Source organism: Argiope bruennichi, chromosome 2 (assembly GCF_947563725.1).
Source record: "Argiope bruennichi chromosome 2, qqArgBrue1.1, whole genome shotgun sequence".
Taxonomy (NCBI): Eukaryota; Metazoa; Arthropoda; class Arachnida; order Araneae; family Araneidae; genus Argiope; species Argiope bruennichi.
This window is the reverse complement of record NC_079152.1, coordinates 51,678,035-51,693,481: the sequence shown is the minus strand read 5'-3', so window position 1 is coordinate 51,693,481 and position 15,447 is coordinate 51,678,035. Positions and strand designations below refer to the sequence as shown.

General features: G+C 30.5%; 1 protein-coding gene across 1 annotated transcript in view; it reads right to left on the bottom strand.

Annotated features, from left to right (window-relative positions):
* Positions 1-9,111, bottom strand: part of LOC129961063 (nose resistant to fluoxetine protein 6-like) — a 30,900-nt gene extending 21,789 nt beyond the window's left edge. Inside the window, exons 1-5 of the mRNA XM_056074875.1 lie at positions 8,998-9,111; positions 8,730-8,815; positions 6,055-6,139; positions 4,476-4,630; positions 489-665 (exon numbers count right to left, since the gene is read on the bottom strand). Coding sequence (XP_055930850.1) covers positions 489-665; positions 4,476-4,630; positions 6,055-6,139; positions 8,730-8,808 — 496 coding nt within the window. The 5' untranslated portion in view covers positions 8,809-8,815; positions 8,998-9,111. The remainder of the gene's footprint in view (positions 1-488; positions 666-4,475; positions 4,631-6,054; positions 6,140-8,729; positions 8,816-8,997) is intronic.
* Between the last annotated feature and the right edge of the window lie 6,336 nt (positions 9,112-15,447).

Below are 15,447 nucleotides of genomic sequence, written 5' to 3'. Positions count from 1 at the left end.
TTATGGATGATTTAAAAAAAATTCGTTCAAATATTAAGGTAAACAACAGATTTAACATTTTTAAAGTTTTTATCAGTGTAATAAAAATGAAAGAAAAAGATTTCCCGAGCGTGAACCTCTTATAGAAGCACTCAAAGTAAAAATTATGGAATTCGAAAATTAACATTACTCTAATTATCCACTAGATGGCGCTCTCTACATGAAACCGTATTTAGTTAATATTACTGTAACATAAAATAATAATTTAAACGAAACTGGATCTATGGTATTTTTTAGTATCTTCTCAAGGCACGAAGACAGAAAAGAAATTTGACATTTATCTGAATCTTTATAGATATCCGATCATCGTTTGTTGAGTAAGATATTATTAGATTCATCAGGCATCCACAAACAAGACTCCTGTTAGGAAATGTGTTAGGAGTTTTCGGCTTTAAGCTGATGATATACTTGTCAAGAGTATGACGAAGAATTAATAGGTGTTAGCTTACTAGTGGATGGAAAGTAGAGGGCGAAACAGTGAGCGACCACCGTCCAGCAGAAACTGAAGAATCGAATTCCGTCGATGCATTCGAGATGATTCTTGGCAGGAGCGTTCTTCAGCAACAGTCTTCCGTTCGTCACCAGACAAAAGCATTTTATATAATCTCTCCATTCCCGTAAAACTCCTGTGGAGAAAAAATTGTTTTTACAGCAGATTTTCTTAATTTCTAAATAATGAGTTATGTTTCACTTCCAAAAGGTTCTTTTTAGGCATAAATATTTTGTGGTAGTTCTAAGTAACCTTTTCTGAACGTCGTGAATGAGCCACTTTTCATATTTGTAAATTAGGTTTACTTTTAATGTTAAATGTGTTTACGATAGAATCAAAGAAGTAGCCTGAAATTTGATTGCTTTTCAATTATGCATTCAATAATCAATTATAGATTTGAAACAGCTTGTTGGATTCGAAGCTTGCGGTGAATCAGCACGTGGTCCATTTCACTTTCGAAAAGTCATATCAAAACAACGACTAACCCACCCACCCTTTTTTTTTTTTTTTTTTGTAAAATATTAACGTTAGGAAATTCGACTGGTAGCAGATTTTACGAACGCTAATTCCAGACAGATAATACACTCAAAATCCGTGTCTACATCTCCGACACCAAGCTCGTCAATATTATAAACACTACTATGAAGATCAGAAAAATGTAACAGATCTTTTAATCTTCCAATTCGAAGTAAAATTGACTCTGAAAATCAACAGAAGGCTCCAGAAAGCTATAACTCCTGAAAGCGTTAAGAAATGTGTTAAGAAATTATAAATATGATGGCAGAGTACCTCTGAGAAAGTCTTATCTCAGCAAAGAAAATTGAAATGTTAAACAGTATTTGCTGAAATGGGCATAAAACAGCCAATAGAATTTTAAGAAACGCTATTTTTGTGGATGGAACCAACTACATTTTTGGATAAGATGGTAAACAAATGGTTTGGCTCATACCACATACTACACTGCACATCAAAATTTTACGGCCTATTGCAAAATATGGAGATGACAACCAATTAGTATGGGTGTCATGGCAAACTCTTGGGTGGGGAACATACGTTATAGACATTAAAGTGAATAAATGTCTACCTTAGTATTCTCAAGCAAAATTTAAACCAAAATATGAGGAACTTGGAAATCTCAAGACATTTTAAAATGTGACAGAATAACGTCCCAAAACATACTGTTGATATGTGCAAGTTACGGGTTCTCTACCCTTATACTGGTGTAATTAAGATCCCTTCCCAGAATCCGGATCTTAATTCTATTGATCGCTTAATTGTGGGTATGTTTGCAGCAAAAAAAAAAAATCAATGAGCACAATATTTCTACCAAGTAGGGACTAAGAAAATATCTGATCGAAGAGTGCGCCAAAATCAACGGATCATTTTGAGCAAAATGATCACATCTATGCCAAATTGCATGCGAGACATCATGAAATGCAAGATTGGACTAATAAGACATTAATTATCAAATATATATATTAATTCATTGAACAGTACCCCAATACATTTTAGCAGATTTTCTGACGATTTCTTTGTAATCTTAATTTCATTAATATTTGAATTTTGTTTGAATTGCAATGATTTGCGTTTATAAAAATGTGATATACTCCATTTTTAATTTATTTCATTGTTGTATTGTAAGTTACATATTATGACAAAATCCTGTGAACATGTAAGATATTCCAATACTTTAAGTAATTGTAAATTTATAAATAACTTTTTATATTATACTACATAATTTTAATTTCCGATTGATACCTATTTTTTATTTAGTCTGAAAAACTGAAGTTGTCCAGTTTCCAAAACTGATTTGGATTACTGGGTACTAGGATTTAAAGAATTGGTTACAGGAGTACTCAATTATCCTTGAATTTCTCATTTAACCCTTTCTAGGGCCGTGGGAAGTATGCTTCCCACCAAATTTATCAATTTTTGTATGAAATTTTGTAGGTTGGCATAAGTTCTGACAAACTTTTATAGAAAGACAGAAATTTAGATGCTTCAGTTCTTTATCTCAATCAAAATGATGCGTCTTGATTTGTTACTTAATTATAAATTAACCAAATTAATTAATGAATCAAATTAAATTTATCTAATAAGCTAAATGAATCCCTTTTCTTATTCTAATTTCAAGACTAAAAATATTTTAACATAATATGACTAGAAAAAAATGGCCCTTTAAAGGGTTAACATATTTTGCATTCCTCAATCTTCAAACATCCATTGAAACAGTTAAACCATTAACATCAACGGAAATGGTTTAGTTATAGGATGGCAGGACTGACAAATTGAGGCTCACACTGTTACAGGTTACCTAATCACGGTATTTTAAGTATTTAAAATGCATATTGGGGTACACACAACTAATAAATCAATTTTTATTTAGACAACATATTGCTTTCAAGAAACTCCATATGTCAATTAAAGGGACCTTTGTTGCATATTTTGGTTTATTACAATAGAGTATAATAGAAAAATTATAGTTTGTATAAATATTTAAACTCAGAATTATGTTGTGAAGCTGTGAAATCGGCCCTCAATTTTCCTACCTTACTATACGACATTGAGTAACTAGTATTCTTTAAAATAGGGTGTCCATATTCTATAGTTAGTAAAAATAAAAAAATCCTCAAATAACTTTTTTTTACAGATTTTTACTGTAATTTTTTACTCAAGTAAAAATTTGTATACTTTTTTGTGTAACTGGGATATTTTATACGAAATATGGGCAAGATTACGATATTTTTAGAATTGAAAATACTTCAGTTAATCGGAGCTGTGGTCATCTTAAAAGCCAAATTATGTTTAACTAATTCTCCTTATGTCCCATTTTTTTTTTTGTCCTTTTTTCTATCTATTCTTGTCCTTTTTTGAGACTGCGATACAATTTCTAGAAATGGTTTCAATTTTGAGAAATATTTTGGCAGTACCAGCGAGACAATAATTTAAATGAAGTTAGACGTTAATCAAATATACAGTTGCTGATGCTTTTAACAGAAATTGAACCATCAGTGATTTACAGTTCTATGGAATAGCGACGGATCAGCAAAATGGTATCAACGATTGAGTGAAAAACAACTACGACAATATATGGATATATTTAATGCTTTTGGTTTAGTTTAACGTCCCATTTAAAGCAACAATAGGGCTACTTTGAGACGGACCTCGTAATTTTGAACCTCGGTCAGATGACGAGGACGGCACCTGAACTGGCACCCCCCTCTCCATACCACACCACGCCAGCGGGAGGACGTTTGGTTATGACGGATTTAACGTGCAACAGACCCCCTTACACGACTATTCTTCGGTGGAATCAGGTCACGAACCTGAAACCCTCCGGTTCCGAAGCTGAGAACTTACCACCAGTCCTCTAATGCTTTTGGAAATCAATTGTAATCGAAAACAGAAACAAAAAAAAATTAAAGTTTCAAACCTCTAGTCTGAAAATTGTAGCATGATAATACTTTAGGCGTGATTCGTCTGTCTTTACATTATTCTTGAAAATGCACTCTTAAATACAGCAACATAACATGCGCACAAAAAATTTAATATTGCCGCACATTAAAAAATCATTGGATTATATTATAATAAGATGTATTTAAAAATTCTTTAAAATATTTATTAAAATTTGGCATTTTCCACATAAAAATTAGGTACAAAAGAACGAAAATAAAATCTTTATCAATAAAAAGCTAATTGTCGGATTTTAATCAAAATCTTAAACTTTCACGTATTCTTTCTTAGTGGATTCCTACTTCCCAAGAAATAACTAGATTCAATTATCTGACTTTTGTAATGCATGTTGCATCACACGATTTACAAATAGTATTCAGCATGTTGACATTATTGTGTTAAAAATACCATGTCCGGAGTTATGTTATTCTTGCAATTCAGTGCTTTCAGCTATTTGGAAATGAACTATTACCTAAATTGCAGGCCAGCTTACCTTTGTTATTAAAGCTATCCAAAAATTTTGTTATTTCCTTACAGCTCAAAAAGTACTTCAAATATGTATCTTTCTTTGCATTTGCAGTAGCATATTCCAGAGCTGTGAGTGAACTACCCATTGCAGAAAGTGCAACAAAACATAGGATTACACATCTGAAACGAAAGAAATTGTCATTCTTTCGGAAAACAATTAATGCTTTACAAATTTGCTTCAGAAAACAGTCAAGATTTCCTTCTGATATTTCTTTAAAATATTAAAACGATCTAAAAATTAATACAGTTTAAAGCAAAGAATATGCTAAAAATAAATACTATCACGTCAGTTTCTTTTGTTCTTTTGTAATATTCTGAAATGTTCTTATGTATTAATGATTATTTTGAAAGGTTGTTTAAAATAATCTTCACTCATTGCTACATTCTAATTACTACATTATATACTTTAAATTTTTGTAAAATGAGTTTCACAAACGGTTGAGTATTCAGTTTCACAAGTTTTCCATATAGATATAATTTCTTCGAACAAAGAATAATTTATTCTAAACAACAAATTTCATTAATTATGCATCTAAATTACAGAAGATGAGTAAAAATATTTTTTTTAAAATTAAAATCATTCTAGCTGCCGAAAATGAAAACTTAACTTGCAAGACTGAATTAAAACTAGCCTCGTAACAAACGATGAAATTACTTGCTCCAACATAATTTCTAATGACATTAATCTTTGATCACTTAAACCGAAGTTGAAATCTATTCAATGGAATCTATGTTATTCAAATGGGTCCTAACCTACATTCTTTAAAACAAAAAAGTAAAGTCACTATTTCTACGAATTTTGTTTTAAGGCAATTGAATTGAGTTATTGGAGTAACACTGATTCTAAAACAACTTTTTGACACCACATCTCATAATAAATTTATATAATTATCAAGAAAGCAAATGAGTGAAAGGGACACTTTCTTTTAATAAGAACTTCGCGGTAATTAAAAATGGATAGGATGCTTGACATAGATATAAAACTATGCAAATAAATTAATGAAGGGAAAGCAGAAAAAAACTTCGCACAAAGTAAAAAGATAAGTGGACCAATTCGTGCTAATCCAGAATGCTGCATGGTTACATTGCATTTACACTTTATTAAAACAGGGAAAAATCAAGAAAATTGAAATGTAAATTAAATCTGCAAAACCAGCAAATCTCAACACTTCCTCTCATAACTAACGGATAGTTAATAAATGATAAAACTAAGGTGGTGCGAGTCTTTTTTTGGAACATGAATCATCATGATCCTAAGTTGCGAGATCTTGAAAACATTTCTTGTAAATATGAGGTTTATTTGAATAAATTCTCATATTTTTTTAAATGACGGGAAAATTGTATATAGCGACTTTCATTTTCAAATTGTTATATAATAACTTTTCGTCTGACTTATCCTATATTTCGTCTGAACTGTAATATTATATTAGATTATATTTCTATTAACTGGAAGAAATATTAATAAACAAAATGAGGAATGATTCTTGGCGTTCTTCAAAATGACTAATTCAAAATACAACAAATATAATAAATGTCATATTTACATCATATAAAGAGCTTCTACTGTTAAATTCTTTGGAGCTGGTTCTTTCACAACAGATGTGTTATTGGAAATGAAAAGTAATTGACCTAAAATCGAAACGGATAATTAGACAATAAAAGAACCATTTAATGCACATTTTAAACAGAAGTGAGTGAAGGAATAGATCGATGCTCATTGGGAACTTTTGATTAATTAGAGATGCAATGAAAAGATTAATGACAAGTTGCCAAGATCTTGAATGTCTCTCACCTTTGTTAATTGTTTCACTCATTCCATTTCGAAGCTATACTGCGGCTATTTTAGGATGAGCTTCGTAATTTTCTATCGTTCTCGGGTGACAAGAAAAATAAACGAGCCGACATTTCAGATATTAAATTTCCATATGCCTGGTAGCACAGTCTGTTTCACAATATTATATAATATTGTGCCCTATTATATGATATTAATAACAATATTATACAATATTGTGCCCTATTATATGATATTAATAACAATATTATACAATATTGTGCCCTATTATATGATATTAATAACAATATTATACAATATTGTGCCCTATTATATGATATTAATAACAATATTATACAATATTGTGTCCTATTATATGATAATAATATTATACAATATTGCGAATATTGAACAATGTCATAGAATATTGCACAGTATTTGTATTCTATTAGAGATCGCATTAATTTGAACACTTAGTTCTAAAGGTGAATGAAACCATCAACTTTAGGAACCATCTCTATCATCTAAAGGTGAGTGAAACCACAAATATTAGAGATTTTTGATTGAGTCAAATTTTAAATTGGGATTTCTCAATCTCGATCTCAAGATACTATGATCTGTCCTCAGTTATAGAAATTATATACAACTAAGTAATGTTATAGATATTGGGAAGGCTACAGAATGAATTTTCGTTATTTATATAAAAATACTTAAAACATTAAAGCGACAATATATTATGTAAATTTACGGTTTATTATTGATCTGATTTACCTTGTCACTTGCTTCTCCGATCTTTAACTATTTGATTAGATTGACGATATTAATGATTTTATTAAATTATGAAGCCTGCGCTGCATTTTAGTGAAGAGACTCCGTAGTTTTGAAGCATGAACAATGACAAAACGATACTTGGATTTTTCTAATACCTTCTACATTTCAGACCATTGAAAGGGCGATCCCATGAATTCACAATGGATCAAACATGTGTGAATGGCATATCTTTAATGGAAATATCTTCAGATTTCGTAATTCTCCGATTTGATAGCTGAAACTGCCACCACGCCACTAATTCCTCCATGCAAACTATTTTTACTTTCACACGAAGTCAAGTATTGACTATAATTTTGGGTTAAAATCGACATTTTGCACACGAGATCTTGATTATAATATCTAGATTCTCATGAATTTTCGCTCACAAGTGCACCTTGTTTATAAAATTGTAGTGAAACACAACAGATAATCGTAGAAAAATATATTGCTTCCGGTAGAAGAATGTAAAAATGAAAATATTTGTTATAATTATGGAATAAAGATGTATACTAACAACGAAACTCAAAATGTAATAAATAAACACTCATAAATGACAAAAGAATGCGTTTTTAAATCAATAGTGACTAACCCTGAAGTGATATTTGAATTTTAAAAAAAACATTACATTTATTTTCGATGTTACTCGCACCACAATTTGTCGAGGTTCTTTTTGCGATTTCTATTGCTTTAGACTTACTTTCCATGAATTTAACTCAAAATGTACTTTGGAATGAGAAAATTTTCATCTAGGAGCACGATATATTTTCTTGGATTTAAAATATAGAAGCGATAATCGCGATTTTTGAGACTAAAGCTCAAAACTTACAAATGACGCCTTTTCTTTTAATCCAATTCCTTCTTTATACCACAAGTGTAAGCAAACACTGCTACAATCATTCATTTATATTAGAAAACTTATAAAAATTATATTCTCTCTGTATTCCAAAATTATTTTTTACTATTTGATTAAAATAGGCATTTTTTTAAAAAAATTTGTCTCCTAATCTTCAGACCAAAAGTTCAGAAAATCACATCAAATTAGATGGCTACAAGCTAAGTACACTCTTTATTTATTAGATGGTCAAGCATAACTCAGGATGAATTTTCTAAATTCGAATTTCTATCGTTCTTCAGATTTTTTAAAGAAATTGTTGCTTCTTTTTATCGTAAATAATAGCCTGAACCTATAACCAGAATATCTTTAGAATACTCTTTTACTCTAAATGTAAAACGTTCACAAAATCAAATTATTCCGTCTAAAGCTAGCCCCTTGAACTGCAATGTATAATATAACTTGAAATTTGTTTAAATTCCTAATTAGATTATGCAATTTATTTTGAATTTTTATTGTTATTTCTATTCATATAAGTATGAAAAGCATATTTGAAATATTTAAGAATGCGCAAGCGATTTTTGTCTTTTAAATTAATTTATTAAAAATCATGAAATTCGGTATGCATATCATTTCAGTGCCAGGGGCTCATGCATCATTTCTACATCAAGATCCTGATTGGTAGCAAAATAAAATTTAATGGTCAGGTTGACAAGCAAATGTTTTAATTTACTGTAAGCGCATTATCTATCATATATTCATTAATTTTTTTTTAAATGTGAATGAAAATAAGGGAAAGTTCCTACTTCTCATGTATTTCACAAAAGTTGGACACGTTGCTTGCCAAGCAAAACTATCGCAAGAGTCCGCTGTACAAGTATCCATGTTGGAGCTGTAAGTAACAAAATCATTTACAGAATGAATTATTTTAAAATGACTGAATGTCAGATTTCACATATACGGCAGAAAACTCGGCATTTAATATTTTTTCCAATTATAACTTTAGACCTAGAATATTTGTATATATATCTAAAAAATATAAAGGAAAACATTGTTAACATATATTTACGTTACCTGTAAAATGGACTGTATCTTGAAAAGTTCTTAACTATCAACAACTATTCGATTCTTCAGTAGCCAGATTAGATTCTCTCACAGTTAGCAGAGAAAAATGATTTTGGATTGAATTTCTTCCTTAAAATGTTCGATATTTTCCTTTCGCATTTTCACTCTCGAAATAATATTTTAGCTCCATAGTTTTTACTTAAAAGTGCTGTTCATGTTTCAGAATTACAATAAAGTATACATTGCTTTGTAATAATAGAGAGTACTTTTAAAAATGAAAGGGTCGCCTTTATGGCTTGGTGGGCAGGTTTTTGATCCGATTCTATCAATTACCCTTGATGCATATGGTCATCATTTAAACTTATAATCTTAACTTATAACTTATTTATTTTAATATAACTTATTTATTATAAGTATAATAAAGATCTGCATGTGTGTGTTGGAACTCTACAGGCCAGACCGTTTGACCTACAACTACCAAATTTGATACATGTATACCTTGGAGGTCGGAAATGTGCCCCTCGGAGTGATTTTTTAAACTTTTTAATTAGAATTTCAATTAAAAATTAAGCAAAATTTTGGCGTTTTACCGCTATAACTTCCGAAACTATTACAGCACAAAATGGATTTTTACATCATGTTGAAGATCAAAAAAATAATCTTTTCAATGATATTTAAGTTTTAACCAACTAATTCAATTTCTTTTTTTAAAGAATTTTTAAAAATCTATGCTATTATTATAAATGTGAAAGTTTGGATGGATGGATGTTTGTTACTCAATCACACCAGAACGGCTGAACAGAATTGGATGAAATTTGCAACAGAGATAGATTATAGCCTGGAATAGGACACAGGCTACTATTTATCCCGGTTAATTGAGTGGTTAATTTTTTTAATTAAAAACTAACTTTCCCACCAAAAAATCTTTTCATTTCCTCACCGCCAAATAAGTAAGGCTTCAGTTTTTTTTTTTTTTTTTTTTTTTTTTTGTCCTACGATAACGAGATTAGACTTAGCATGTTTTCGACCGATTATTTCAAATGATTTTGTTTATCTTCTTAATGTTTGATGCATTTAAAATTAAACATTGTTAATTCATCGATCTTTCGGATTCATTCTGAAGTACTATTGAATTAAAATAAAACAGAATACGTTACCATAACTGACGTTGAAAATTCACGCATGCGCAGTGTGTTCTGATTGATGAAAACTGTATTTTCAACGGATACGAACTTTATTTTGATCAATTGGCTTGTTGCTTTGTTTTATTTCAAGTACACGCTGTAAATAAATTGTTTTTAGGTTACTTGTGTGCTTTTGTAATTAAACAGTATTTATGTTAGTTATATATTTTTTGTATATGCTTATAGTTTTAAGTACATCGTTTTTTAAGTAGTTTTTTCCCCAAGCTAACGAGGTTAGGTTTAACATGTTTTCGGCCGATTATTTCACTCGATTCTGTTTATTTTCTTTGTATTTAATTCATTTAAAAACAAACATTGTTAATTAATCGATCTGTTCATGAGGAATCTGAGAAAATTTTGTTGAAAAATTCTTGAGGCATTCTTTAGTGCCCATAAGGTTTAAATGCTCAGAGACTCTGTATTCAGTACTCATATTTTTAAAAAATGCTTTGTTTCAGTAAAAAATATATTAATTGCAGTTTAATTATTTCCATTTTAATTTAAAGCATAAATTCCACGGGAGCTAACAGAAAACTAGAGAGATGCATATTACGTTATGGGTGAAGGTCTTTATAATATTATGAATGAACTATATGACTATCAAAATTTGAAGCTTTAAAATATTTTGATGAAGAAGCTATTAAAATAGGAGTTACATAAAATTTTTAATTATTAAAATTTTAACGAGCATTAAGATTCTCGGACCGGCTGGTCGTCAAAAGCGGATAGAATGGAATAAGAGCTTATATGGTGTATGGTACCGATTTAGATGTTGCGCTCTCCACCTAAATGCTGTCGAAAAATGCGAGGTCAATTTTCAGTCACCTTTATGAAACTTGGATGTTAGCCGAACAAATCAAATTAATAATCAAACAGTTTAGCAAAATATTTAATGACACATCTTTATTACAATAAGAAACTTCTGAAATTAATGGAAATCATAAAACTCATAAAAAAAATATCTATGCATGCAAAACATTGAATTTTCTGCAGAAGAATTTTCTTAATAATTGCTTAACATCAATATTGACCAGTAAACCCGTGCGAAACTATCACAAGTTTATCCTTCTCATGCACACCTCTCTAAAAGTGATTTAATTTTTTTTGAATTATTGAAATTATATAATCATCAAAATTCTGTACAAAATAGTTAGGACAATTTATTAACACAATCCTATTTACAGTTTGCAGTACTGTTTTATATATAATGTGAAATATCAAAATATTATCATTTTGAATATTTCGGTAGGAATTTTCGGTAATTGATGCAAAAATATTAAGATGCAGTGACTCATAAAAAGAGGTACATGCAGTTATTTCAAAACAAAACATTACACTCTGTGAAAAAGAAAAATTGACAGTCTCTCAGCCATAAATTCTCTACTTGTTTTGCCAATTTTTATTTCATACTAGCTAGTACCGGCACGTTGCTGCCCCAGAAGAAATAATTTTGGAAATACCGTTAGAAATCTGAAATCTTGTTTAATTAGGAATGATATAAATAATGATATTTATTTTCTTGTCTATAATGAATACATTCATTGAAGTTAAATGATTTTTTTTACTGTCTTGTGAACATTTGGCAACTGGCCAGTGAGAAACATGGATTTTCTAAGCTCAAAGCAATAAGTTAGCAATGTATTATCGCAATCGGATGAACGGTCCGGCAGTGCATAAAATACAAACAAACAGAAATTCATTTTTATATATTAGATATAGTAATTATACTATGTCTATAACCTTCGCGCAAAAGCAAGCCTTAAGTTGGTAGTTTTATTGCTATCGGATGAATGGTACGACAGTGAATAAACATAAATTCATTTTTATACATTAGATGAAAGCTTGCGATTTGTAGATGCGTCATTAATAATTGCCCGCCAATTATCACCTTTTAGTTTCGATATATACCTTAAAGTTCCAGAATGAACTACTACAGTGATTTCGACATTTTTTTCGCTGATTAATTTAAGTGATAAGATGCTATTCATCAAAGTTGGTTGAAACTGCCAAATAAATACTATTAATTTGATATCAAAGGGTGAACAATTGACCTCCGAAAACAACTAATTAATTATAAAACTTGATATATGGTTTATAATTTAGTGGATGTATTCATTCACTAAATAATTATCTGATTCCAAATTTTATAAATGTAAGTGGATTCAAATCATATGAAGATTATTTTGCATTGCTTTAGATGGATTTCTCTTGATTAAACGCAAAATTAATTTTAATAATTTAAATATATGTAAAATAATTGGAATAAATTTAGTGATCGACTTTTGTACTCTTTTGAGATATAAAAGTTTTACGAGACGTTATGAGAATAGCGGAAAATTAATATTTAGTATACATTATGTAAGAGGAGGAGACCAGACTAGTCATAACACAAGATTAAGTTGCTATATTCGAATTTTAAATTAATCATCAGTTGAAATTCACCTTACTTTTGCTGATAGAAGGTTCTTATTCGTGCGGCTTCCTCGGTTCCTCAAATCAGTTTTTATCAGCGCGTTCCCTTCAGATTGATAAAAAATTATAATGAAATATAAAGTTAACTCTTACTCAAACTAAAACTAGAATTAGTGTAACGTTTAGCACATGTTTCTATGAAATGAAATAAATATGAAATGTGATATTTCCTTTACAAAATGCGAGGAAAACGTTTTCTTTGAAGCTTTAAAATAGCTAAATTACTAATTCAGTAATTCAGTTTTATTTAAGACATTTATAGTTTATTATATACAGGAAACCCACTGTAATCAAAGACCAACAGTTCTTGAACTGCAGCCATTGGTATTGCTATAAATAAATGACTATGGCAAACTGTTATACAAATATAAAAATTTGTTACTATGATTTATTTATAGAAACAGCAATGGCTACAATTTATTGGAACAAGCCAATGCAAACAATCCGTCCAACCAGTCCTGCACATCGTCATGCATGCCACAAAATATTAGAACATAAATCAGCCGGCGTCCTGGCATAGGGGTAGCGCATCTTCCCCGTGATCTGGGCGGCCCGGGTTCGAGTCCCGGTTTGGGCATGGTTGTTCTTCTGTTGTTCTATCTGTGAGATGTGTGAATGTGCCCTCCTGTAAAAAGGGGTTGTGCAAGCGAATGAGTGATGCGTGAGTAGCAAAGTCGTACTCTTGGCCCTAGTTGGCGCTGCTATAAAAAATAAGAGACGTTTCCCCTCAGGCTTAAATCGCTGTATTCGTAACAGCGGGCTTGTCAGTGGCAAGTGCCATAAGAAACAAACAAAACAACAAGAACATAAATCATGTTATTACCAAATTACAGCTATGTCTATAGCACTTAAATATGTATCTTTTTTAATTGTATATTGTGCTTTAATCGTACACTTTATTTTTTTCCACAGATGTACAAACGATTGGGAAAATATTTATCCTGAAATGTATTCATTAATATTACTCCCACTTCCAAATTTTCACTCATCTTCTAATATGCATCTAATTTCTTTTCTTTAGCTACTGTATATTTTCTATAATTTTTAGTAATAATATTTAACTCCATTGTCACAAATGACTACTCCAAACCACCTTACATGTATACAGAAAAACTGAATGACCAGAATTGGCGGAAACTAAGATTGAGTCCTAAGGGTCATCACCAGCTACGGTACAATCCCTCCCGTAGGAAGAACGTCCCGTCATCGGTAAAGGATAGCCAACCCTACACCATTTGAGTACTCACTGAGATGGCGAGAAAGAACCACCCTACCAGAGGCTTCTTATACCCAACGTTGAGGTATTCGCTCTTTTTTATAATGAAATATTATTTTTCTTTTCAGTGGGAACAACTAATAATATAATTTAAAAATTTGTTTAAAAAATATATAAATGAATTCTTCTTTCATACATTGATTATAAAGTGTACAGATGATTTCGAATCGCTGTCATATATTGAGAAAATTTCCCAAATTAAAGAAAAAAAAAAAACTTTGTGTACTTATCAGTAAATAGTCATTTTAAAAAAATGGCTTATTCAACTTAATACTTCAAAGAGTTGGCGTTTGCACAATGCCCTATATTTACAGTGATCTTGTGATAAGATCCAATGTTTGGACCGCAGTGGCCTGATGGTAAGATCTCGGCTTCGGTACTGGAGAGTTTCATATTCGAGATCCGATTCCAGAGAAGAACCGTCGTGTAAGCGGGTCTGGTGCACGCTAAATCCGTTGGGCCCAAACGTCCTCCCACTGATGTAGTATGGAAGTTTGGAGGGCGGGGGCTAGCTCAGGCGTCGTTCTCGTCATCTGACTATGGTCCATCTCAGAACTGGCTTGATATTGTTTTAAAATGGGGTGTTTATATAACTAAACTTATCTGTGCTAAATTTTCATTCAATCGGTTAAAAAAAAAGCATTCATAATGCAAATTTGGTCTTCTTCACTATACTACGAGGCGGAAAACTCTCATATGCGAGTTTTTAAAAATTTCTGAACTCTTATGGCGCTCACGGCTTTGTTCAAGGTCCACGATTTTGTGAGTGGAGGGTTCGTGATACCTTTATTAGAGAATATACTAAAAAGTTTCGGGAAAACCGCTCTCGCTGTTTAAATTAAATAAGTTTTCTTTTTAAAACTAAATAAAAAAATTATATATTTATTAAGAACATTTTTAAATATTTTGATCCTGTTTAATTTAAAATTTGAATGCTTGAACAGCGTTATAACCATCTTATTTAAAAGGACGCAATGATCAAAAGAATTCTTTTATATTAAAAAAAAAGATTTGCTTAAAAAATAAAAATGAAAGGCAGCAAAATATAGTGAATTTAAAAAAAAAATCTTTTTAATTATATACATACGCATCTACAACAAAGAAACCTGATCAATCCATAACGAATATGAGCACATTAGATTATAAAAGTGCGTGTGTAATAATTTCTAATTTAACTATGCTCAAAAAGTAATTTTCTAATCGGTCGTACTCTGACTTTACAGTATCTTTAACTTCAGAGTTCCGTTTTCCTTTATGTTGCATCGTCAAATTCTTATCTAAAACTAATTAAGTTCAGAATACTTTGTCATGGTCTTTTTCCTACTTTCTATTTTTCTATTTGAACGCTATAACTAGAGATTGGATAAAGTATCATATTAATATAAAAAAAATGAACTATTACTTTGAATTTATGAAGAATAAAAATTGCTAAGGAATTTTTTGATTGTTACTTATGCATTTGTAGCAAAATTCATTCGTAAGAGCTGTTTTAAAAAAAATGGCGTAGTATATAATTATGTCAATAAA